Source organism: Mirounga leonina, unplaced genomic scaffold, assembly GCF_011800145.1.
Source record: "Mirounga leonina isolate KUSES-001 unplaced genomic scaffold, KU_Mleo_1.0 Mir_114, whole genome shotgun sequence".
Classification (NCBI taxonomy): domain Eukaryota; kingdom Metazoa; phylum Chordata; class Mammalia; order Carnivora; family Phocidae; genus Mirounga; species Mirounga leonina.
The window spans coordinates 27,638,731-27,665,471 of NW_023270265.1; the positions used below are offsets into that span (position 1 = coordinate 27,638,731).

Consider the following 26,741-nt stretch of genomic DNA (forward strand, 5'->3'; position numbering starts at 1 on the left):
GCCCAGCTAACACTTTTTTTTTTAAGATTTATTTATTTATTTGAGAGATAGAGTGTGCACGCGAGGGGAAGGGAGAGGGAGAAGAAGAGGGAAAGAATCCCAAGCAGACTCCACACTAAGCGCAGAGCCCTACACGGGGCTCGATCTCACAACCCATGAGATCATGACCTGAGCAGAAAACAAGAGTCGGACATTCAACCGACTGAGCCCCTCAGGGGCCCCCCAGCTAACACTTTGACTGCAGCCTTGTAGAAACCCTATGCCAAAACTACCCAGTTACACTGCTTCTGGATTCCTCAACCACAGATACAGTGAGATAACAAATATCTGTTTTAAACCACTCAGTTTGGGGTCATTTGTACACAGCAGTAGATAACTAATACACTGAAGAAGGGATGGCAACAACCTAGGATTTACAGTAAGAAAAGCTGAGTTCAGGTCCAGGCAATGGTGCTTACTAACAGAATAACCCTGGGCAAAACACTCAACCTCTAGAGTCTAAGTTTCCTCACTTGGAAAATGAGAAAACTGAGACTATAATAATATACTACCAGGTAAATAGCATATCCTAAAACCAGGACATAAGATAAGCAAGCTACAAATAAAGTCTGTAGTAAAACAAATCTGATTCCTAAGGTGCTGAGGTTCAGAGATACACCTAAAACAAAATGAAAACTTACCTAATCAGTGTTATAAAAAAAGCAGCTTTCATGGTGTGTGAATTAAAATAAAGAATCAGGCTTACTTCTAAACACCAAAAGAAAATGCAAATAGAAAAATGCAAACTGCAGGGCACCTGGGTGGCTCAGTCGGTGAAGCGTCTGCCTTCGGCTCAGGTCATGATCCCAGGGTCCTGGGATCGAGCCTTGCATTGGGCTCCCTGCTCAGTGGGGAGTCTGCTTGTACCTCTCCCTCTGCCCTTCCCCACCACTCGTGCTTGCTCTCCCTAATAAAATCTTAAAAAAAAAAAAAGAAAAAGAAAAATGCAAACTACTTACTTACTAAAAGTAAAATTTGTATCATTATTTCATACCTAGGAAACCAAGACTATATGACATGACCTATAAGCAATCTAAAAAGCCGGAAGTCTACTCTATTCAGAGTAAAATCTTTTATACCTCCCTAGATCCCAGGCCTGTCTCTGGAATGAGGCACACTGACATTGCTATTCACCAAACTGCTCTCTTGCTGAAAAAAATGGAAGTAGCAATTCTGCTGTCAGACTCAATTCAGATGCTTTTTAGGGAAAAAAGATAATATATATATTTGGGATCACACTAATGTGCCACAGCTGTTCTTGGGCATTAAAGGTAAGAAGAATGCAGAAACAGTAAAGGAGAGAGAAAGCCTGAAGACTTAAACTTTATTAAAATATGATGATTTTCAGTTGCGTCTAGTTGTGTTGGTTGTAAAGAATTGCGATAAACAGGGGCGCCTGGGTGGCTCAGACGGTTAAGCGTCTGCCTTCGGCTCAGGTCATGATCCCAGAGTCCTGGGATCGAGTCCCGCACCAGGCTCCCTGCTCCTTGAGAGCCTGCTTCTCCCTCTGCTTCTCTCTCTCTCTCTCTGTCTCTCATGAATAAATAAAATCTTAAAAAAAAAAAAAAAAAAAGAATTGCGATAAACAATCTGATTTCCTCAGGAGGCAGGAATCTCCCAGCTAGGCCACTATAAATATAATTTGCCTAGCTAGAATAGTTTTAACTAGGCTGCTAGACAATGTAGGCCAACAACAGACCAGAAGCTGTATTTCTCTGGCCTTTCCCTACCTTCTAACTACTGCTAACTACTTTGATGCCAAAGCCCAGGCATAACTAAGTGGCTTGCTGGTATTCCATATCTTTGGATTACAACAGCCACCCATGATCACTACTTCAGTGCATCAGCCCTGTTCTTCACGAAGTGTGCCTAAAGTGATAATGAAGATATGTGCAGAATCCAAACTGTGGTTTGTACATTTTTTTCCCCCCTTCTGGAAAGATGTATAAATCCAGGCCATAAAATGCTCCCTGACACTTCTCCATGCATAAATGAGTTTTTCCTGAAGTATACACAGAATTTTTTGACTATAAATTTCCTATCACTCAATTCTATAAAATAGATTTGCACACATTAAGTGAACCATGGTACTTACACATACAGATCCATAGGAAACTCCTTCATCATGTGTGTTACAATAAACTCCACCATCAGGTCTGAGGGGAAAAGGAGAAAAATGAAATCAATCAGAATGAAATGCATTTCATGCCTTTGAGTTGGAAAAAAACCTCAGTATACCTTACACTCATGCTGAATGACAACCACTAACTGCATCTTTATTCACGTGCACTGAAATTTATTTTAAGTAAGGTAATTGATGCAACACTTTTCATTACCTGCCACTTGTAAAGTTTTGTTTGTTTTTTAAAGATTTTATTTATTTATCAGAGAGAGAGAGAGCACAAGCAGGGGGAGCGGCAGGCAGAGGGAGAAGCAGGATCCCTGCTGAGCAAGGAGCCCGACATGGGGCTCAATCCCAGGACTCCGGGATCATGACTTGAGCCGAAGGCAGCCGCTTAACCAACTGAGCCACCCAGGCATGCTGCCACTTGTAAAGTAACAAGGAAATTAGCTCATTCTCCTATTTCCAGAAGGATACCTTGACCTACCAATAAATTCAGGTACATAAGAGATTTCATTGCACAGATAATTTGTACCATGGCACTAATGCAAAATGCCAGATGGAAATCATACTCTGAGAATCGAGTGATGTGGCAAGCAGAGAAGAAATTATGGATCACATCCATGTAACACTCCATGTTAAGCTCTGAAGTTATGTCAGTCTATCTCTTCTCACAATCACGCTCAGTTTGACAGATATTGACTGAATGGTCTGTGGGGCTTTGGGTCAATAGAGGCTTATTATATAGTCTTAATTACTGTTTCTAAAATCAAGTAGCTTTAGGAACCAGGGCTGAATATCTAAATGAAATGGGATTAAGAGTTCAGATCACTCCCCTGAGGAAAACGCAGAATTCTGGGCAGACAATAATCACATAAGATACAACCCCCTACTGTCAGCTCTGTCAGCCTCATCGCAGCTTAATTTACTCAGAGGAAGTTTTGTATTTCTGATCCGTGAACTTCAAGCCTCCTGGCCAGTTAACACATCAATTTGGACGAAGAAGGGAATGAATAATTTGAAATTTTCATCAGGAATAAGATACTTCACAAATTTAAATCATGTATCAGGCTTAGACTTAGCCATTTGTCTCCCTGAAAAGATCTTTTTCTTTAAACAAGAGAACCCTTTAATTGAGCATTCTGTTTGTTGGAGTTGCTTTACCAAACTAAGCAATAAACATGGTTTCTTAAACTAGAGAAGAAACATAACTAGTACCTTCTCTGAGGGAGAAGCACTGCAACCAGGATCTGTCCCTCATCTTAATCATGAAAATTTGTCTCAGAAAAATGCGAATTTTGATGAGACTCACCCAGTACTGCACATACTAAGGGACGGCAGGGAAGGTTCTTGTCCGCTGCCTTCTTCCTGTGTCTCATAGGCTTCACACAAAAAAGAAATGAAATAAGTAAACACCTGAATTGATATCCAATGGCTCATCATCACGTTTTTCATGCAAATAAAATCACTACTACAGAGATGCTACCTTTTCTTTCTTTTTCTAGTGATGGGGGTGGGGTGGGGCAGGGAGGACTTGTAAATGCTTCTTAGTTATCAATGCAGGCCTGTGACAAAAACACAATTCACAGCAAGACAACAGCCCCAAAGGGCACTGGAGCATACTACAATGGGAAAGCTGTTGTTTTTACTTTGATTTTATCTCTACAAGTGACATTACTAACAACAGAAGAGGTATACTGGTATTTTTCTTTCATAAAATAAAGAAAAAGAGAAGAAGGTAACTGTGTAGAGGCAGTAACAGTAGCAGTTGCAAAAAACAAAAGTAAGTTTCAAATATAAACCTCAATGTGATATTTTTGAACATACCTCCAAGTTTGAAGTAATTCCCTGATACCTTCATATTCTATTTCCCCTGCCTCTCAAATAAATAAAACAGCATCTGGTCTTAACTTAATAATCAAAGATCATACTACATTTTAAAAACAAAAGGCTTAGGCCTATCTCCTTGTTGAAATCTACATTATTGATACATTCTAATATTACTGCCATGTGGACATGGTTGTGGATCTTTCCATCCTCTCTTGAGTAAGAGCTCCATGACATGCAAAAAAAATCCCAACAGGCATGGGCCTGTTGAACAGCAGTTAAGCAAGAGTCCTTTAGTAAAACATTCCACCCACATTTGTTCTAAGTAGGATCAATCTCATCCTCCCCAATCCTGCCAACATACCAAAAATTTCCTCTAAGAAAAAACAAGAAACAAAAGTCACACCTACCATTCTGTGTAAGTTTACTCGAAAATTCATATTGTCGTCATGCAAAAATGCATTTGCATACTGATCCTAAAAAAACAGAAATATGGAGAAAAAGTAAGGAATGAGAGCTATACTTAGGAAACTCAGTTTATAATCTATCACACTTGCTACAAATCCTTGTACTTCAAGAACTACTTTCAAGGGGCGCCTGGGTGGCTCAGTCAGTTAAGCATCTGCCTTCGGCTCAGGTCATGATCCTGGAGTCCCAGGATTGAGCCCCGCATCTGGGTTCCTGCTCCATAGTGCTTGCTCTCTCTCACTCTCTCTCAAATAAATAAATAAAATCTTAAAAAAAAAAAGAAAGAAAAGAAAGGAAAAAACTACTTTCAAGGACCCGTTAAGAGGGCTAATGGGATAAGACTAGAGTCTTAATGTCGAACCCTACTTAATGAGATTTTAATTGGATATAATTTCCCAGTGTGTCTCTAACTGGTCAAAAATCTCTCAGCAAATTACAAACAATATAAAATTAAGGCACAGGACTTGAGGCAAATGCTGAGAAAAATCTGTTTTCCTATTCTCTCTTCCTTCCCATCTGCCCAAGGAGTCTGCTCCATTTGTGACAGCTTGAAGGTTTTCATCAGGGCGGCAGGATACATGTGCAGACTCCACATGAGGATCCACGATTAAGAAGAGAGGTCTGCACTGTGCTGGGAATGGGCTTGGCCCAGCAGGAGAAAACTGCTACACAGGCAGCATGGCAGGAGGCAAGACCCCATCTATCTCTGGCTTTGCTGAGGACTGATGGAAAATCAAAAACCTCTCACCCATGGATCGGTAATGAACATCCTTTGGCCCTTTCCCAACACCTTTTCTGAAGATCTGACATGCCTACAGACTCCAATTACTAGGAACTGTTACAATTTGTGAAAAACAACTCCTTTAAAGATTTTCTTAGAAAGATTTTTGAAAAGCAATTACACCAGGCCCACTGCTAATAAGCAGCTCTTCTATAACCAGCTACCCATAACCTGGTGAAAAGTAGGTCATCTTTTCACAGAGAACATAAAAAGGGAAAGAATGAGCGAGGTCTTTACTCCATGTGGACCACCTTTACTATTTTTCTTGAGAGAGAAAAGATCAAAATAAGGGATAGTAAAGGGGGAAGCTGAAGCGAAAATTTAGCTCTAAATTGACTCAAGTTCTTCCCATAACCAGGGATCTGCCTGAGTGACACCATTTGGGCCCTGTGGTTTTTTACACCTGTGTTGCCACCAAGATTCAGGGTGAGTTCAGGCCTAATTAATCCAACCAAAAGAGCCTCCTGATAAAGCACCTCTTTTGTTCACTCTTGGGCTCTTACTCTTCACCAAACTACAATCAGCCCAACTTTACTCGGTTTCCAATTCCCCTCTTTCACTTTTCTATCCACCACCCCCCACAGGAAACTTGAGCTCCTTTTTTCATTTTGCTAAATGCAAAAGACCCAACATGAGCAGCTTCAAAGCAGTAGGAGTATTTCTTCTACAGAGGCTTAAATCTCGTATTTAAAACTCTTAAGAGCTCACATCTTCCAGTTCAAAATTATAGTAGTTAACATAAAACAATTCATTATTAATTCATCCAGTCAATACTAACTGAGGCTCTACTATGTGGTAGACATTGAGAACACACTGGTAAAGGAACAAAATACTTGCTATCAGAGCTTACACTCTAGTGGGAGGAGACAGACAATACAAAGAGGAAAGATTTTCTTTCCCAAGCTTTAGGATCCTAAAAGGAACAGGAGAAGGGCAGAAAAAGGATAGCACTCTGTAAGAGATTAGCTACTCTCTCAGAAGACTAGTGACACCTACCTCTGCAATACACGTAAGTATAATCAGACAGAGTTTGCCGCTGTGAAGCCGATGCTCATCTGTAAAGAAAAAATAGGGATGCCTGGGTGGCTAAGTCGGTTAAGCCTCTGCCTTCAGCTCAGGTCATGATCCCAGGGTCCTGGGATCCAGTCCCACATAGGGCTCCTTGCTCAGCAGGGAGCCTACTTCTCCCTCTGCCTGCCACTCCCCATGCTTGTGCTCTCTCTCTCTGATAAACAAATAAAAATTTAAAAAAAAAAGAAAAAAGAAACCCTTCCCACCATATCATCCAAATCATGTTTATATAGAGAATAAAGATGTGTATCATCACAAAGATCATTTCTACTTTCCCCCTCCCTACAAAATTCCTGAATAAAAAATCAAGAGTAATTCTTGCTATTCTACTAGGCAAAAGAATCCTCCAGAAGATTTTTTAGAAAAATGGAGAGCTAACGACCTTCCTGAGAATCTAATTATGGTTCCTACTATCATGGCCCAAATCAGGGCCATGCCCTTTGCTTCCCTAAAAACGCTTTGCTTCTGAATAGTCAGGTCTATTCCCTTCCCCATCTCTTCCCATCTACCAGCTATACTTGATCTTAGCCAAAAGGCCACCATCTATAGCCACGTCCCACAAAACCTAGAAAGGTTTTATAACTGTTCATAGCAAACTGGCAGTGGAATCAGAAACAAACCAAAAACCAGGGGCCAGCCCCTGGCTTTCCTTATACTGTGCACACTACTTAGGACTGAGAAAGCTGTGAACGCTTCACCATATTTCTTTTCTTCCTGCCAAAGTTATTCACTCTACAAATATTTACTTAATACCTACTACATGGCAGGCACTTTGCTAGGTATTAGATATAGCACTGAACTGAACAAAGGTCCCTGGTCTCCCAGAACTCACATTCTAGTTATTAAAAAAGAAGGTAACCTCAGGAGCAGGGCTTTAAGCCCACACAAATGACCAAGAAAGAGCTACTCCATCACTGCCAATTACCGGAACCATCAAAGCTTATTTACTTCCCAGGATCTTTGTGGGTGATGGGTGAAATGGAGGCAAGAAGAGGGTCATACCAGCATATCCAAAATGGACAAATGATTATGATGCTTCAAATTAGCTTTGACAGGACCCAAACTGAAGTCCATTCTGAGAGAAGATCTATTAACAGATTACAGTGCTATAGAAAGGAACTAATAGAATTCACCCTGACATTAACCTGCTACTTCCTCAAAGATAAAATCAACTAAAACCTGACAATTAGAAGGCATAATGGGAGTTGTAGGCCAGAAATACATTCACCTCTCCTCATAGACAGACAGTGCATATAGAATAATGATAATGATACTTCCTTGACATTCCCCAGAGCTTACATCAGGGCTCCTAGGCAGCCAGCAAAGAAATGCCCCTGCCTATGCAAAACTAGATTCATGAGACTCTTCTACCTACCTCTGGCCACAGAATTTCTCTGGCACTATCCTCCCTTTCCCCAAAAGCTGATGAGCAACTCCTATAAAAAAGCCTGCATGGGGCGCCTGGGTGGCTCAGTTGGTTAAGCGACTGCCTTCGGCTCAGGTCATAATCCTGGAGTCCCTGGATCGAGTCCCGCATCAGGCTTCCTGCTTGGCAGGGAGGCTGCTTCTCCCTCTGACCCTCCCCCCTCTCATGTGCTCTCTCTCATTCTCTCTCTCTCAAATAAATAAATAAAATCTTCAAAAAAAAAAAAAAAAAGCCTGCAGCTATCTCTCCACTTAAAAAAAAAATGTTTCTGAATATAAAAATAAGGCGTATTTCATTATAAACTTTTTTAAATTCAGAGACGCACAAAAGACAATAAAAACCAAGTTTAATCATCCCATCCAGATGTCCTGTTAAGATTTTGGTGAATCGACTTTAAAATTTATGCATAGGTATACATTACATTTTTTAAAATATTTTTGCCTAATGTCTATTTTAAAGATTGAGCAGATACTCCTCCAAGGTGACAACACCCGAGTCAGAAGAAAAAAAGGCTTTGAAAGCAGAGCTGACTGAATCAAGGGAATGATAAAATTCTGCAGACTGGATAAGAGAGGAACGACTGGGTAGGGGACACACAGGTAGCTTCAACATCATTAATATTTCTTCAGCTGAATGGTAGGTTCACATGTTCATTTTATATTACACTTTATAACTCATGCTATTTATTATACTTATTTAAAAACTTTATAATTTAATATTTATATATATTAGAAGTATCTTTTTATAGGTATCAAATGATAAATATATAATTAAGAAAAAGCTAATATCTGGGGCATGGGGACAGAGCAGAGCCAAGAAAAAGTTGCTTCTATTTGCTCCTAAAATCATAATGAAATCCTGTTAGTCAGGGCATGCAGAAGGTCAGGGGCTTAACAGCAAGACAGCTGGGCCAACATAGCCACCCAGGAGCCATTTTTTTCCCTCTCTGCACTCCCTCAGTCTCACAGGAGTCATTTTTGAAATTAATTCTTCATAGTACCTAACCCTACCCCTTGCCATATTTAGGCTGCCTGTCAGCAAAGACCTAACTGAGCCTGAGTTTAGAGACACAGCCTGAGACCGCCCATACTACAATTAATCTGCCCTCAATTTTGCCTTCCATTTTATGTATGACAAAATGACCAGCACAAACAGCTTTATATGATCATTAAAGTTAGAAGTACGTTCCAAGGGCCTCAATTCACTGTGTTATATCAAGCAAAGCTACAAGTTAACTTGCAGGGTCACATCTATACAGTCTCTCTCTTCTGTGGTTGCTGTGACATTTCTAGAGAAAGAAAGAGGTTACCCCCCTCCACAAAGGAGAAGCAAAAGCCTCAGGAAACACAGATACACTAGAGTCTTGCCATCCTCACCTATCAGATCTCACTTGCCAAGTCTCAGAGGTTCACCATCTCTGTAGCTCCCAATGGACTGAATTATATACTGGATAGAATCTGCTGGATTTCCTCCCAATCCCTTCTCACACCCAGCCCAAGTATTCCCCTTCCCTACCATCAATTAAAAGATCACAGAAAGATCATAAACAGGGGCGCCTGGGTGGCTCAGTTGGTTAAGCGACTGCCTTCAGCTCAGGTCATGATCCTGGAGTCCTGGGATTGAGTCCCACATCGGGCTCCCTGCTCGGCGGGGAGTCTGCTTCTCCCTCTGACCCTCCTCCCTCTCATGCTGTCTCTCATTCTCTCTCTCTCAAATAAATAAATAAAATCTTTAAAAAAAAAAAAGAAAGATCATAAACAGATGAAGAACAGGAAACCAGAGACAATAAACTCAAACTTTTCCAACAACCAGTCCTCTCCCACTTCCATTCTGCATCTCTGGATGGGTACTGACACTTCTATTTTAAGTGTTAAGGAACACTGTCCCTCTTAATCTCACCTCTTCCTACTGTGGTTGGTACAACAGTCCAAGAATTCTCACAAGCTGATGCTTCCAGTTCTTGTCCTCAAAAGGGAATTCCCTGAAGTGTGCTAATCCCCCCACTTCCCACACAAAAGAGTTTGCATCTACTTACCAAAATCTGCTAAAATGACTTGCTAGTTTTTGTAGAGACCAATTTTTTTTCCTGTTCTATTTTTGAAGTACTACCCGTCCAGCTCCAGGTTTTCCCAACACCACCTAATTGCCATCTGGCAGTGAGAAATCACTGTTTTCCAGTAATCAGGACCATTGCCCTGTACAGGATGCCCCAGTGGTTCATCCTGTCCAAGCTTCAAAGTATTAATGCTGCTCCTTGATTCTAGCTAAGTAGCTGCTGCCATACCCCCTGCTTCCTGAGCCCCCAAAGTAGCATGACTTACCTTTGGTGTCCTGCATGACAATCGAGCTATACTTCAAGAAGGTTATCAGTAAATTACTGGTCTGTACATCTGCATCCAGTGGGAGTTCCACAGAACTTATAACTGGAATAGAACAGATGAAATGCACTTAGCCTACAACATATTCCATCTAACACTTCTACCTACATAGCCAATTTGCCAGCAGGCAAGGATATCACTAAATAAACTTTTTCACAAAAGAGGGAGGACCAAGTGCTTATCATAAAACCCTTAACTACTGTTCCTAGACCTCTAGAGCCCTTCCTACTCCCAAGATTAAGGCCAATACCCTTCTCATAATCTAGAAGGGCTAGTCTCCAGGAATAGTGCTTTCCTCCCAGCATCCTAAGAAGGGTCTTTTGATTCCACTTCTAGCCTCAAGTAACCCAAAAGTGTTCAGGGCCCTTCTGAAGGCACTCTGATTTGTACCTAAGGGAAAGATCTGTATTGAATATAAATTAGCCTTGCTTTGATGAGTCTCCTGCTTAAAATAAATGACAATTCATTCCTAATAAGGAGAAATCTTGCTCCGTTTTGAGAAAAAGCCTTTAGGCTGGAAATATCCAAGATGGAATGGAAAAAAGTTAAGGCAGAACTATATTCAAATTCTACTCCTTAATCCCTTCACCCCTGAAAGGGAACCTGAAAAAGAATACCAGACTGAAAACAGGTGGATATTACTGATTGGGACAGCTTGGAAACTGAGTTTTATTTACCCAACTGCTTGCTATTTCTAAAAGAAACTACCCCTTGTCCCCACTCTCTGTGCCACACTCCTAATAAACAATGAGGGACGAAACCAGGGCTGGGACCCACAAAGAACAGTCTTTTTTTTTTTTTTTTTTTCCCTCCACACCCAACATGGGGCTTGAACTCACGACCGACAGCCAGCCAGGAGCCCCCAGAACAGTCTTAATGTAGATTTTTCAAGCTTCTAAGACTTTAAATTAGACTTACACATCTTGTTAACTGTTTTTGCACTAGGACATAATATAAAAGCAAAAGGACTCATGCTGGCTCAGACAAGCTAGAGAATCTACAGCTTTCTGCTGTATTTTCACCTATAGAAGACTCACTTGAGTTTGGGATATTATTCATAATATGTATTCATAACCATAATGGATTCCTCTGGAGTTATTACGATGTATGCTGAGAACATTTATTAACAATGGGAAACATTTGCATATAATGGTTCCAAACACACAACAAGTACAACAAAAAGCCTTATGAGAAGAAATTAGCATGCCCAATCCCTGGCTGTTTTCCAACATTTCAGTCCCCCAAAACTAATAAAAGACAAATGTATTTTTATGTTGAAATACCAAAAGGTCTTAATTCATACTATGGGTTAATGACCTGAGACTACCAATTCAAACTCCAGCCTATTTTGAAGCTCAGAGCCCTTCCTTTGTCCAATACAAAGAGGCATCTAACTGGTAAGTGGAACTTTTTTCCTACTCACACACAGCAGTAACTGGAAAACTGTCTTATATAATACGTAGAAATATAGAAGTATATGTATTTTTAGTTTACCAGAAAGTCCTCTCATGCCAAGGCTGAGTTGTCAAATGTCAAGTCTGAGCTGAGAACAAATGTTACATCTAAACTGCTGGCTTTTAAAAATAATGGTTCCAGTGACATACCTTTAAATCTAACTGGGCCACTGAGCACCACTATACATAATTAAAAACCAAAACCTGGAAAAAAAGTTATAATGTTTAGGATCCCTATTGAAAAGAAATTAATCAGGGGAGAAAAAAAAGAATAAAACAGAAGAAATAGAATAAAATCCCTCACAAATTAAAATCTCCTTCCTAAAGAAGAGTTATTCCTTGATCTTTGGCTTCATAATTCTTCCTAGCAGCCTCTGTCAAGGGAGATAGTCATTTGAAAGCGGGCTGACTCCATCTTCCCACTAGAAAAAATAAAAGCTCACTAGTTGTAGGTAAGTAAGCACAAATCCTGCCATTGCATAATCAAGTGTGTGGGTGGAAGTGTTCACAATGAACAGTTTGAAAGGCAGTTCTCTGAAGCGTCCAAACCCCAACATCACATGGGACTCAGATATATAGATATATAGATATATAGATATATATGGCTTTTGATAGCCATGGTAACCAGGCAGGCTTCATCCTTAAAGAGAAAGAACTGTATTTCTATTGGATTTTTCAGTGACCTGAAAAAGCAGAGATAAATAGGCAGTCCTTACTACTTGCTCCTTCTCATTAAGATATTTTGGAATTTGACTTTCAGTTCTAAATGGATCCAATTTGCTACATAGACTTGAACATCAATGGCACCTCCCTGACTCGCTTCTGTACCAACATCACTTCCACTGCCTTCAAATGCTACTGCCACAGGGGCCAGACGAAAATGTCAAGGAGAAAGGGCAGACTGAAGAAGGTCACTTCACAGACAGAGAGAGGCACAGAAAAAGGATCCAAGTTAGATTTCCTCTACATCTTTACCCAAAATTCAGTCAACATTTTAGGCAAAACATCAAGTACTAACAAAGATTATTCTTAGGTTAATATACTCTATCAAACACAGTTAGATGACAAACTTCACTGGGGAAAATTCGTAATTTCTTTCCTGTTATCTTTTTCTTAAGTCCCAGCCATAAAATTTATAAAGTAGAAATTCTGTGTGGGTGGTAGGTGTGTTTCAGAGGGAAAAGTCTTAAATACCAAATTCTCAATTACAATACACTCAAAGCTTACTGTTTTCCCACTGCAAGTGCTGGCAGATACATACCAGTGAGTAAAATCCCAGGTTCACTTTCTCTTCCAAGTATTCAACAAATATTTATTAAGCAGTGACCATGCCAGGCACTACGCTGGACAGACAGGAGTGAACAAAACAGACATGGTCCTTGCCCTGACCCGTGTCCTGGTTCTTAGTCTCAATTGTCACTAACATGAGGTGATCCACTTATTTCTCTGGCCTCAATTCCTTCATCTGGGCAATGGTAACATGAGATAATATTACTATCTTATTTTTATTTCAGAGAGATATTCATAAAATATCTCATCAGAGCCTCACAAGTACCCTGAGAGTTTGGCAGGAAAGGCATTACTGACCTCAGAGGTCCCTTTCAGATCTAGCACCCCATGATTCTACAACCATTCCCTGAGGACAAGTTAGAGTTATGTAGATTCTTACACAGGAAAAACACTTGACTTTCTTTTCCCAAGCTTCCTTTGGAGCTTTAGAAGTCCTGAAGGATAGCACCTCAGAACAGTTTCTTAGCTGAAAGAATCAACAGCTGTGTTCTTTGTTCAACACAGCTATGCTCACCCTGAAAGATTCAAGATCATATTAGTCAAGAAAACAAGAGGTGGTGGGCTTACCATCAGAGGAGGGCGGCGTGGTCCCAAGTGGTGTGGCTGGGGTTGTAGGAGCAGGACTGACAGGGGTTGTCACCAAGCCCATTTCCGGATGACTCTGAAAGAGAACAGAAGCAGGCAAGAAAAGACATAACCCAGTTCTGAGTATCCTCTCCATAATATCCTTTCTGGTATTCCTGGCCTCATAATTAGATGGAATGCTCACTAAGGAGGGACTGCTTCTACATTGAGTTCCCTTGAGAACCTGATTCCTGTTGATGCTTACTAACCTCTAATAAGAAGCTCTGTGGGCTAGTTTTTTTAAGCCAGTAAGTTTCCATTACATAAGTTTTTCTGCAGAACCATGTAAATAAAAAACTGGGGTAAACAAATACATGAGATTATTCTACCAAAAAAAGGGCATCTGCAGTCCTATCTGAACCTGGGCAAGGACTACTCTCATCAGATCAACCTAAAACACATCTATAGACTGTTCTGATGACCACACAGTTGACTAGTAAGTACAGGCAAGGCAAGTGGATAAGAAGTGCTATAAAAAGAGCTATGCAGACAGCAGCCTCCCTATTCCACAACCAACAAGAGTACGTAGGGTGGAAGCAGAGACATGGGGGAGACATCCACTGGGACCAAAACAGACAACTCCTCTGTTCCTGACCTTCCTTAGCCATCTCTGTCACATCAGCTCTTAAGAATTAAGCTGAGGGGCGCCTGGGTGTCTCAGTTGGTTGGGCGACTGCCTTCGGCTCCGGTCATGATCCCAGGGTCCTGGGATCAAGCCCCGCATCGGGCTCCCTGCTCAGCAGGAAGCCTGCTTCTCCCTCTCCCACTCCCCCTGCTGTGTTCCTGCTCTCGCTTTCTCTCTGTCAATTAAATAAATAAAATCTTAAAAAAAAAAAAAGAATTAAGCTGAGTGGTGGCTACTCCCTTCTCTTCCCCAACAGCTTTCTCAGCCTTTTAACTCTTCCCCTCCTTTAAAATCAGCTACAGAATCCAGAGAGCAGACAAACAGAATGAGAATAGTGGATAAAATCTCTCATGTTCTCAGTCTTGATAAATAAGTGTCCTCCTAGGCAGACCCTAAACAAGCACACTGCCTTTTAAGCATGACCTCATTTTTTTGTTAAAACTCAGTGATTCCATACACAACTGCCCTTAGAGAAAAAAGCATAAGCAAATGTTCTTTTAAAAGAAACCTACATACATATTTTAAACCGTCTGACTTTAAGATAAAAACACTTTATCAATCTTTAAAGACGGCTTTCATGGACAGCACTTGAGTTCTCAACCTGTGCTAATCCCCTTCTCTACCAACTACTCAGGATATCCCAAGCTGGGCAAGTGACCCAGCACTCGGTATTCTAGGACTTTCTGCTTTCAATATTTGTAGATCATTCTGTTGTTGTTGTTAACAGCTAGCCTCATGTTAGACAAGATATTTTTTACTTTTCTTCTCTGGAAATTAGTGAAATAATAAGACAAGTGATTTGGCCTATTTTATCTCTAGTTGTAATTCCACAGTGGTTTAGAAAGCAGAAAGTCTGACATAAAAATCCATATGGACAGATAATACCAAGGGACTGCCAGTGAGCAAAATGAAATAATCTCCACTCAAAATAATCTCCATTCATTTGGGTTAAGAGAATTGGGCAACTGGGCAAAAGAATAGTAAACTGGTCAAAGCCATTACTTTGCATGTTATCAGACCCACTTCAGCACCAGATGGAAACATACATATCTGAGGACAGCCTGCCGCAAAGACAACTGATGCACCTCTGGTGCTACCACTTACCACTACAAACCAAGATCTAAATAGGCACAGCCAGATAGGGTTCTCAGTGGAGTCAATCTGTATGAAATTCAGGGAGAAGCACTGGAGTTTTTAACATAACCAACCTGGGCTAACACTGTGATGAAGTTACGATTTAAATGAACAGCTTCATAAAGTGCCAGAAGGATGGCCTCATTGGTTCTAAAGAAGAAAAGAGAACAAATTGGAGAGGCTCTTATAGTGGAAGTGGAACAGTATGACCATCAAGATACAATTTCACCCAGCTCCTCATTATCAGTCCCTTTGCATTTCTAATGCTCCCTTTATTTCGTTGTTGGGTTTATATAAAGGGTATATACGGAAGGAGTCAGGGCCTTAACTTAATTCCTTAGAACTAGTTCTTATCTACTTCATCCCCTATTTTCCCTCTCACTTTTCCACCCCAATCTAGTTAAGTCCTTAACTGGCTCAGACACCCAGCCCTCTTGCATTTCAGTCCAGAGACAGCTGGGAACCATTTATCGGCTTCTCAGGGCTCAACAGACATGACCAAAGTAGTGGTTTCTAAGGGTCCATTCTTGTTTAAAACCCAAGAAACATTTGATAAGTCACCATAAAAGTTTGAATCTGTAAAAGATTAGCAAGAGGTAACGTTTCACACTCATATCCAGCCAGAGAGCTCACACTAAAGTTCAAGTCACTGCACAAGAATTCCAGGCACTTACTGTACTGAGATTTTCTCATGGGCATCTGCTATGAACATGCTGCCCACCTGTGGAAGAAAAGAGGCATTGCAGACTTATAGCAGGGAAATGTGAGAGGAGCTCTGTGCTTACGCGAAGCATTTGATCAGTGAAAAAATAAGTGGCGTGCAGACTGAGGGAACGTGGAACTCTGGCCCACCAGTCATACAGACCAAAACCAGCTCACTTTCAAGATCTTCAAATAATCACAAGTAATAAAATATTGAAATAACGAGAAATCCACTGAATTGTCTTTCCATAAAGGGCCTTAAAAAAGAACAATCGGGGGACGCCTGGGTGGTGCAGTCAGTTAAGCGTCTGCCTTCAGCTCAGGTCAGGATCCCAGGGTCCTGGGACCAAGTCCCACATCAGGCTCCTTGCTCAGCAGGGAGCCTGCTTCTCCCTCTGCCTGCCGCTCCCCCTGCTTGTGCTCTCCCTCTCTCACAATAAAATCTTTAAAAAAAAAAAAAAATCAGGGGACTCCTGGGTGGCTCAGTCAGTTAAGCATCTGCCTTTGGCTCAGGTCATGATCCCAGTGTCCTGGGACTTAGAGTCCTGCATCGGGCTCCTTGCTCAGCAGGGAGCCTGCTTCTCCCTCTGCCTGCCCCTCCCCCTGCTCATGCCCGCTCTCTCTCTGACAAATAAAATCTTTAAAAAAAAGAACAATCAGGACTTTTGTCCAGCTCTCCTTTTCAATGTATAAGTTTAGTAATCACTGACAGCAAATAAATGTTAACCTAGACCTCCTCATCACTCAGCATCTTTCTTAAAAGTTGCTTACTTAAAGTCAGAAACTAATTCATGAAGAGTACCACAGAAAGCACACTGATTCCATATCCAACATAAGCTGTCTTCAGAGGAATATTTGAGTTTCAGACCAGAAATGTCTATGGAGACCCACTGTCCATCTTTAACAAAATCTTTAGTTTGTGTCATAGGCAGGGGAGCCACATAAGTAAACGGAGTAGGTTGCCTCCAGTATGTGTGATGTCAGAGGCACTGAGAAAGATGCCCATCCCTCTAAAAATACCTTTCCTTCTGCCTACTCATGTCCCAAACTATGCAGCTGGAACTTCCTTTCTTTAGTACAAAACTTTTTCTTCCTGGCTAAAAGGCAAGGATCCCTGGAGCAGTAATAGTATATCCAATTCATTTAACCAAATACCAACACAGCACTCATATTGCTCTGAACTCTGACTTTACTCATTTATGCTTCAGAGTTAAAGAGCTCAGCAAATCCTTTTCTCAGAGTAAGCTCTGAGAAAGAAGGGAAGACCTAAGCACTGGGGAGAATAATTGCCTTTCTCGGGGGTAGAGGGATAGCTGTTTTTTTGCAATGAACTCAAAAACTGTCTTGCCCTACAGCTGATTACTTGAATACTAATGTCCAAGAAAAAAGACTTTCTGAATCTGCCCAGATTCTAAGACCTACTAGATTCATCTCTTAAAAATTAGTCAGTCCCAGGGGCGCCTGGGTGGCTCAGTTGTTAAGCGTCTGCCTTCGGCTCAGGTCATGATCCCAGGGTCCTGGGATCGAGCCCCGCATCGGGCTCCCTGCTCCGTGGGGAGCCTGCTTCTCCCTCTCCAACTCCCCCTGCTTGTGTTCTCTCGCTGTGTCTCTCTCTGTCAAATAAATAAAATCTTAAAAAAAAAAAAAAAAATTAGTCCCAGGTTACCTGGCCCAAAATGTCTACGGTGTCAAGGTTGAGAAACCTTGTTCAGAAGTCTTGCAAACTGGACCAATAGCTTTCCTCAACTACGGACCTCTCAGTCCATTAAATCTTTAGAGGAGTAGCTCAAATCCTTTGCATCAATCCCTTGACTCCAGGACCAGCTATGAGGAATCAAGTGGCCATAGCAGACAGCCAAGGAGCACTCGGGTCTACACTCAGATCTAAATTCTCCTACCTAGTCAATCAATATTCTGCAGGGTCAATCCGCAAACACAGCCAGCTCTTCAGGAGACAAAAGTCTGACTTAATATGTATGCTTTTTTAGCCTTTAAAAAACTGAATTAATTAATTTGAAAAAATCAGTCCCAGAGCAATCAGAGCTCTCCTCTCCCTATCTCACTTGGGTTTGGAAATCAATAAAAGAGAGCTCTCAAAAAAATCTGCTCTGAGACACTCTCCCCTCATCATGCCATCATCTCAAACATTTGAACTTCTGAGTCCAAATTTGTCTACCCCTACAGACCTCTTACATTCCTAGCAGGACAGAAAAAACAAGTTGGACTTACCATATTTGTTAAAGCAGAGAAAAAACCACTCTGGTGTTCTTCTTCCTTGTCTTTATACTGCCTGAACAAAAATAACTAAATTCAACTTTAGTATTACTTATCAAGTATGTCTTTGTCCTTGGCATTCTAGGTAATCAGGGCAGGGCACTCAGAGAATTCACTGACTCCAGAAAACAAAAGCATTATGACAATCTAGCCACAGCAGTTTCCCCTGCAAGCTAAGAGACACACATCTGCTCTTGAGGCAGCGTGTATCAAAATGCCTGGCTACTTTGGGAAAGACTCCGAACAGCAAGCTGCAAACGTGTGAAACTGCTCTAACATATGGCTGATCCAGTTATTTCCCAAACAGACTATTACTTGAAAAGTGTAACAGTGAAATTACTTTCAGACTGTAACAGTGAAAATCTTGTTTGTTTTTGAAGGAAGAGGAGGGAAATCTGTGAGCTAAACTATTTGTGGAGATGGGGCAGATTTGAAATTCCATATCCAATTGTGTGTGAGCAAAGTCTGAAGAAATGCAAGCAAGATAATGCCTGGCCCTTGCCAGGATTAGGAACACTTCTGGTTTCCATTCACTGAATACCAGATACCTTCCTCATCCAAAACAAGAGGGAAAGCAAGCATTGATGAAGAGAGACCCAGAAAAGACAGGGACTCAGGGAAGTGGCAGTCGATTCCTGATGAAAAAGAAGCATCCATCAAACTAGAGCTAATTCAGTATGTTTTTTCTTTTTATTTATTTTTAAGTGTACAAAATGTGGTGCTTCGCAACTTTTTTTTTACAGAGAAAATTGTATTTGTAGGATACATGGGGCTAAATGGAAGAGCCTGCTTGTGGCTGGAAAACTAGTTAAAATGTTCTGCAATAAAATACCAAAGGTTGCAAAAGAATGTGCCTAACTGCTTAAAGAAAAGATGGACACTAAGCTGGTGGCTACTTTCCCCTTGGTCTTAGACACAACCCCTGCTAAGACCATCAAGCTGAGCTAGAGCAAATACATCTGCCAGAAGCTAAACCTAAGAATACCTTTTTAGGATAGGTAAGGGAAGTTCACCCAAGCACTGGAGCAAATCTGTTTTCTACTCAACAGTGGACTTACCTGTTGTACTCAGATAAAGCCTGAGCAATCACAAGCCCCATTCCCTAGAAAGAAAAAAGATAGCACAGATGAAATAAGGGGCTGGTGGCAATGCCAGGCCAGGAAAAACACTAATTACAGCCCTACGGTCCAGATTTTCCTGATCTATCTTAATGTCACTTAATAGAGTAACAAGGTTGGGGAGGGGTGAAACGGACCAGCCCAGATCACTGACAATTTCACTGGGATCATTTTTACCTCAAAAGAGAAGACTAAGTTAGAATCTTCAAACAAAAAGCTCTCATATGTCTCTAAAACAGTCACAATAAGAGTGACAGTGAGTCTCACACTAAATGAAGGCATAGAGACAAACCACTCTTTCAGGCCACAGGAAAACAGGAGGATAACAGGAAGAAGCATCCAATAAATGTGAAAGTGACTTATCAACTTCCCCTTTAGAACCTGCTAAACATGACACAAAGATCAATTCAGGCCACGAGGATGAATCATGTATGCTTTTTTTTCATAAGTGAAATTAGAAAAATGAAGAGGGCAAGATGCCAGACACCTGGCCATCTTCTTCCTCCCTTAGTCAGAGATCAGATATTATTTCCCAAACTTTCAAGGACATATGTAGCAGGTATATAGATCATCTTCCATCTTCCAGCTTCACCAAGTCAGGCTGTAAATGCCATCTGGCTAGTTCTATAAGAAGGGATCTCCCACCGGTTAGTCATACAAGCCTTGCTTTGTTGTTTTGTTTTTGTTTTTGTTTTTTTTAATTTCAACTTTATTGAGGTATAACTGACATACAAAATTGTAAGATATTTTAAGTGTACATCATGCTGATTTGATATATCATCTAAGCCTTCTTATTCTTGGGAATGTAACTTATTGACTCTGTAGAATCATCAACCTCAGCACACTATAACATGAAATATAACCATTTCATGATGATTAGCCAACAAATGTCCCCTCAAACCTTCCTTCCATGACAAGAAGATAAAATACAATAAGACAGTCACACTGATGCTCTAAAATGAAATACGATTCCCTCTTTATAGCCAGATGAAATTAACACAACAGCTCTCTACTCTCTGTTCTAAATATCCACTGAAGGGCGCCTGGGTGGCTCAGATGGTTAAGCGTCTGCCTTCGGCTCAGGTCATGATCCCAGGGTCCTGGGATCGAGTCCTGCATCGGGCTCCCTGCTCCTTGGGAGCCTGCTTCTCCCTCTGCCTCTCTCTCTCTGTCTCTCATGAATAAATAAATAAATAAAATCTTTAAAAAAATAAATAAATAAATAAATATCCACTGAAAGTAAGGCCACCAAAAGCAAGTAATTAAAACAATACCCAAGGATCCATATACTCACATTGAGCGTAGCCTCATCATCCACAATAGACAACTTCACAATATAAGGATTCACAGACTGTTAAAGAAGAGACTCAAGATGAGTGTGACTTAGTTAAGAACCCATTAGCTATTTAACAAAGCGTTAACAAAAATGCTTTCTCTGTGGTGATGCTCCTAATACCCAGATCCAACCCACCCTGCCAGCTAACTCCCCCATTTCCAGCAAATCTCTCAGTGTGCATAGGCAATCACCAAACACACACACACACACACCAGTTCTGTTCTACTTGCATTTTCCTCTAGGCTGGATCAGCCCAGGCCTGTGTCTGCTACTTTTCCCATCTTTCCATCTTATTTATTTCTAAGAAGTGAACACTCCACAAAATTCACTTTGTCCTATCCTGCCAATAATCTGAGTCCATAGGGACAGCAGTCTTGGGAGGAACATAAAAGCTTCTTTGCCATAAGGCACAAATTTATAAGTTGCTAACTTACAGTCTCATCCCAAAGGCTCCCTAACCATTCCAAGAACCAAATGCAAGGACTGATTCACCCACCCGTAAAACAAAGCCACCTTGGGGGTGGAAAGTGGCAGCTGCTTAACAGCCAGAGAGGCCATTTATGGATCTAATACCCAAATAACACTGCAGGGGAACTGAAAAAAAGGATGTAATTACCCAAACTACAATCTGGTCAGAACACTGGGATTTAATGATTGTCCCATCACTTATAGCACTGGAAGATTTCTTGAGTTTTTCCAGACCCAATCTCAGCTGGGCAGCTATGGAAATGGGACATATATTTAAATTCGTTAAGCAGTTGGTCCATCTCCTACCAGTGGGATGAGAACCAATGACCTATTCACCTTGGGAGTGACCCCACGCATGGGATGTAAGGAAAGACCTCATCTAGATCAGGCACAAATTCTAACCCAAAGGAAGCAAGGAACAATACTGGTAGTTTTTACAGCAACCAAGAAAACTCATTACTGAGAGACTTGGAAACCCCTGACATAAGACCTTATTTAATCAAGTTTCTGAGGGTATCTTTTGAATGTCAACTGGGAATAGAGAAAGAGACAGCTTTGCTTTCTTAACAGCCCAAATGTTTACAAGGTTTTCTACAACACAACCTAAGGAGGTAAAACCCACTCTGCTTGTCAACTGATCTGACAGAGGAAGGCTCTCCACACTGCTTCCTATAACCAGCAGTCAAATCCTGCTGATGCCACAGACGTCATACAAGATTGAATGCAAGTGGATCCTCAGAAAAGAAAATCAGCAGTAGGCCGACCTAGAAATGTCATGATGAAGAGAACACTAGAAGGAGCAGGCCAATGTTTCTAAGCATAATTTTTTAAAGTCCTGATCACTCACCTTCCCAAAACTCCACTGTTTTAGGTAATAATAAGGATCATCTGATTAACAAGAACAACCTATGCGTTAGCAATTGAGGAAAAGGTAAGGTGCCTAAAAGCAAGGGTTTGAGTTCTAGCTCCTCTACTTACTAATTGTGACAAGATAGGCACATTTATTAATAAGCTCAACTTCCTCATCTGTAAAATGGGGTATTTTCTTTGTCGGGGTTGCTATGAGACTTAAATGAAGTTAGACATGTAAAAACCTTAGCATAGTACCTGGCAGATGGTAAGGACTCAATGATTGGTACCTATATATCTTCTACTTTAACATTTTTATTACATTTGAAGAAAGCTCTTTAGAAAAAGAAAAAGACCAATCTGCAATTGGACAATAAACAATTTTGTAATTTCTGGGAAACATCATGTTCAGGACAGCAGTTGGGGGCCAAGTCACTTCATCATAGGAGACTGGGCCCACCCAGAAGGCCAGGATCTTAATGCTGTGAAAATTTCTATTCTACCAGACACTGAGTTCCCTTTAACACTATATACCTGTTGTTGGTCAGTCACATTTTTAAACTGAAATCAATCTACTTTTCACCCACAAGACAGAATTACAAACTCAGTGAGCCTACACAGGATCACTCTAACAGGGCTCTGCCTTTATCTGATCTAAACCATACTTATTCTTTTTCATCGCCCCCCCCTTTTTTTGCCTCCTCTATCTCTTGAGAAAATAATGAAAATGGAATGCATTATTTGAGGTGAAGAAAAACTATTTACATTTACTACATGACATCTTTTCCATCACTTCCATTCCTTAAGTCCAACTTGCCTTCCCTGTGAATTAGGTGGGCGCCCAGCCTCTCTGGCGCCCTCTGCACGTTACTAGGAAGGTTACAACTTTCCCCATCTGTCATGGGACAGATTGTGGTGGGAGCTAGAATGCTATTCTGCCCAGCACACACCCTCTCATACCGGTTTGCATAAAACTTCACCAGCTTTTGGTTTTACTATGTTCATCTGGAATTCCTAATGTTCCTGTCAAAAACCTTCCTGCTCCATGGTCACTAGGCTTCCTTAATGGTTTCTGGTGAGTGACTTATATCAAAAGCTGCAAAGCCCAGATAAATTATGCCCGCCAGCTTGCCCTTGCCTACTATATTAATTCTTCTGTGGCTTCTGACAGACTAGAGATGCGTACCTCGCTCCAGAAATATGATTTTCTCTAGTTCCTTGGCCATGTCCAATTTTTCAGGCTGACATTTCAGAGAGCCCTACTGGGCTGGGCTCAATTCACATTTAGAGAAACCAAGCCATTGCCTCAGAGTGGCCTGCAACCAGGAGAATGTTCTGAAAACATTCATTACTAATGATGGTGCTTTCCTATCACATATAACTCAACTTTCATTAACTATCTTCAGCATTTTTCCTCAGCTATTTTTCTTGCTGTTGCAATAAGACCTCAGAGGCTATTACACATGACAGAGATCAAAATGGCTACCATGCCAACCCCTCCAAATCACCAGTAAAACAGGTGTTGGTGGGGCAGCTGGGTGGCTCTGTCGTTAAGCATCTGCCTTCGGCTCAGGTCGTGATCCCAGAGTCCTGGGATCGAGCCCCACATCGGGCTCCCTGCTCAGAGGGAAGCCTGCTTCTCCCTCTCACACTCCCCCCTTGCTTGTGTTCCCTTTCTCACTGTCTGTCAAATAAATAAATAAAATCTTAAAAAAAAACAAAAACAGGTGTTGGTGATAAACTACATATTTATTAGTAGCTCTACACACCATCTGTCAGTTCCTCCAAGACAATGAAAGCAATCAGCTCCTGGGAATTATAACATATTAACATTGCTCCACATATTCCAGTCCCTCTTTAAATATTTCTCACAGCCTCCCCTTCTTCCATATTCTCCTTATAAGAATAGGCTCCAGGTTTTGTGTTACCCATCACTCTCAACCTGACTAGGAACCATCTCAAAAATCACTAAATGGGGGTGCCTGGCTGGCTCAGTCAGTGCAGCATGCGACTCTTGATCTCGGGGTTGTGAGTTTGAGCCCCACACTGGGTGTAGAGATTACTTAAATATAAAAAAAATCTTTAAAAAAGAAAAAAATCTCCAGGCGCCTGGGTGGCTCAGTCCTTAAGTGTCTGCCTTCGGCTCAGGTCATGATCTCAGGGTCCTGGGATCAAGTCCCACATCAGGCTCCCTGCTCCACGGGAAGCCTGCTTCTCCCTCTCCCACTCCCCCTGCTTGTGTTCCCTCTCTTGCTGTCTCTCTGTCAAATAAATAAATAAAAATCTTTAAAAAAAAAAAAAAGAAAGAAATCTCTAAGTAAAGATCCAGAAGATCAGAAATGAAAAGCCTCCCTCCAGCTGGCCCATCTCTCATAGCACTGCTACTTGCTAAGTGAAGAAAGTCAGGTTGCCTCAATGCAGCTCCTGACTTCTGGGTTCAGTAAAGTACTCCTAGTGTCCAGGACTCAGTGCCAAATGCTCCCTATTCCCCCAAAGCCATCTCCAGTGAGGCCCCTGGTCTTCCCTGAGGGCCCTCCTTCCTTTTCTGTGTATTCTCCCTTTTGAGAAGAATCAAGTAGAGGCATGAAACCAAGTATAAATCTCTGAGTTCTGCTCTTCATCTCAAAAACCTATAAATCTGTCCCTGATTAATTCAGGAACAAAGAGAACTCCAGAACTGACATGGATAAGGCTCTGCCTTCAATTTTCCATTTAAATCAGAAAGAGCTCCCAGACCAACAGTGGTACTTACACAAGTGGACCGCGTTATGGAAATCCAATATACAAAAGTCCAATCTTTCAAAACAGATGCATTAGGTCACTGGTTCCCAATCCTGGCTAATCATCATCCTCAACAGGGGAATCAAAAGGAAAAAAACAAAAACAGACTCCCAGTTCCCACCTCCAAGAGATTCAGATTCAGTGTGTTCAGAGGAAAGCCCAGAAATTTCTTCTTTTTGAAAAGTTCTAGGTCATTCTAATAAGCTAGGTTTGGGAACCACTACATTAAGGGATACTCACTTTATTAGAAGTCGCACCACAGGATTCCTTTAAATGGCTATACCATTTACCAGGAACATGTCTTCTACATTAAACAAAGTAACAAAGTCCCCTAGGAGTGGCCACATTTAGGAAGATTATAGAAAGATTATTAACTGTCCATTTAGGAGCCCACTTACCTCATATTTTCTATAGTTCACCAACAAAGCCAAGAGGACAACAGCATCATACCCATGCTCCCTGCGACTTGGGGGGTGAGAGAGTATCTGTAACAAGAACAAGAAGTGAATGAGTGCCAACTCCTAGTTCCTAGGAATGCAGACAGAGAAGATCTGAGGAGGTGGTTTACCCAAAAGAGAAAGATGTGACAGGGGAATTGACCTACCTGTAAAATTGCTTCAAATATGCTGTTGATCATTACATACTCTAGGATAGTGTTCTGGCTAATGTTGTCTGTCACCTGAATGAAATAAAAGGCTTTTTAAAGTCTATACTGAGGCACTCTGGTGTCTCAAGTATATCTCCTCCCCTACCATCTGAGAGAATCAGAAATGTTAGAACATTCTACTAGATACTTAGTAGACCTTCAATAAGCTCCCTGAAGCTACCAGAGCCTGAGTGGGCAGACACTAGAAGGGTAAGAAATTAGCAAATTAAAATTTCCCAATCTCTGAACTTCTCATTGTTTCTCTCACACCCTCACGTAAGCATTTACTTAACAGATTCTCAAACAAAGAAGTTTATGATCCAGAAGTCTTTGAGTGATGGCGGGGAAAGACAACTGCCTGAAGTAAATGAACAACACCCTCCCCTCCTCTCACTAGAAGATAAAGGCCAGCTCCGTTTTATCAAAATCAGAATAAAGAGAAACAGAATCACAAAAACTGTTTCCAAATAAGACCTGGTAAGAAGGGCAAATCTGACAATCCAGAAGACAATAAATCTCTAGGAGTGGTACCTCTAAAGTGATAAATATCACATACTCAGCAGGCTAAAAATGCCCGCAGTTGCTCCAAAGAGCAGCTTCCAGGAAGTGAAAGCCCATTCACCTCACTTCCTTCTACACATTCACATGCAGTGGAGTGATATGATGCCTGAGCAGAGATTTTTTTTTTTTTTCGCTTTTCCTTTCTAACTTTAGGCTCAAATACTCAAATAAGCTTGCCCCTGCTGTCGATAACACCCTTGATAGAGAAACATATAGATGGGTCACTTACAGTCACTAAGCAAAGGAGAAGTTTCAGACATAAACTCTTCAGACTTTCAGAACCTTCTGCACAAAGCAACGAATCCAAACTCTCCATCAAGTTCTGAGAAAGAGATCCGTTAAGTATTAAAACATATCAAATAACATCTCTACTGTGTCTTTGTCCCAACTCTGGGTTATGTTACACAGGGTCATGTGTATAAGATACAATGAAGCAACCATATCATTCCCTTAGGCCTAGGCCTTGCAAGATTAGACAAAGAAAAGGAAGACCTCAAAGTGTAGCTATCTGGGGGAAAATGCTTTAGAACAACTGCACAGAACAATAAAGATTTTACTACTTTACCAAGTAAGTGTTTGCAGCCTGTCATCCTTATATAAACCTTTAGATTAGAATGAAGTAAATTGTTAAAAGGCTAATGAGTGGTTAAATAAGAAATTAAAAACAATAATAAACTAATTAGATAAAATTAATTAAGAAAAATAAGTGGTTAAAGATTAATAATGGTTAACTAACTATAGATAAAGTATATCATTTGATGCAGGCA

General features: G+C 41.0%; 1 protein-coding gene across 3 annotated transcripts in view; it reads right to left on the minus strand.

Annotated features, from left to right (window-relative positions):
- ARMH3 (armadillo like helical domain containing 3) overlaps positions 1–26,741 on the minus strand; it is a 178,088-nt gene that overhangs the window by 127,251 nt on the left and 24,096 nt on the right. For all 3 annotated transcript variants that reach the window (XM_035027774.1, XM_035027759.1, XM_035027768.1), the window contains exons 6-19: positions 26,204–26,296; positions 25,372–25,446; positions 25,166–25,252; positions 20,628–20,684; positions 19,274–19,317; positions 18,171–18,231; positions 15,914–15,960; positions 15,314–15,389; positions 13,424–13,517; positions 10,056–10,157; positions 6,234–6,292; positions 4,399–4,464; positions 3,474–3,543; positions 2,135–2,195 (exon numbers count right to left, since the gene is read on the minus strand). In XM_035027774.1, coding sequence (XP_034883665.1) covers positions 2,135–2,195; positions 3,474–3,543; positions 4,399–4,464; positions 6,234–6,292; positions 10,056–10,157; positions 13,424–13,517; positions 15,314–15,389; positions 15,914–15,960; positions 18,171–18,231; positions 19,274–19,317; positions 20,628–20,684; positions 25,166–25,252; positions 25,372–25,446; positions 26,204–26,296 — 992 coding nt within the window. The remainder of the gene's footprint in view (positions 1–2,134; positions 2,196–3,473; positions 3,544–4,398; positions 4,465–6,233; positions 6,293–10,055; positions 10,158–13,423; positions 13,518–15,313; positions 15,390–15,913; positions 15,961–18,170; positions 18,232–19,273; positions 19,318–20,627; positions 20,685–25,165; positions 25,253–25,371; positions 25,447–26,203; positions 26,297–26,741) is intronic.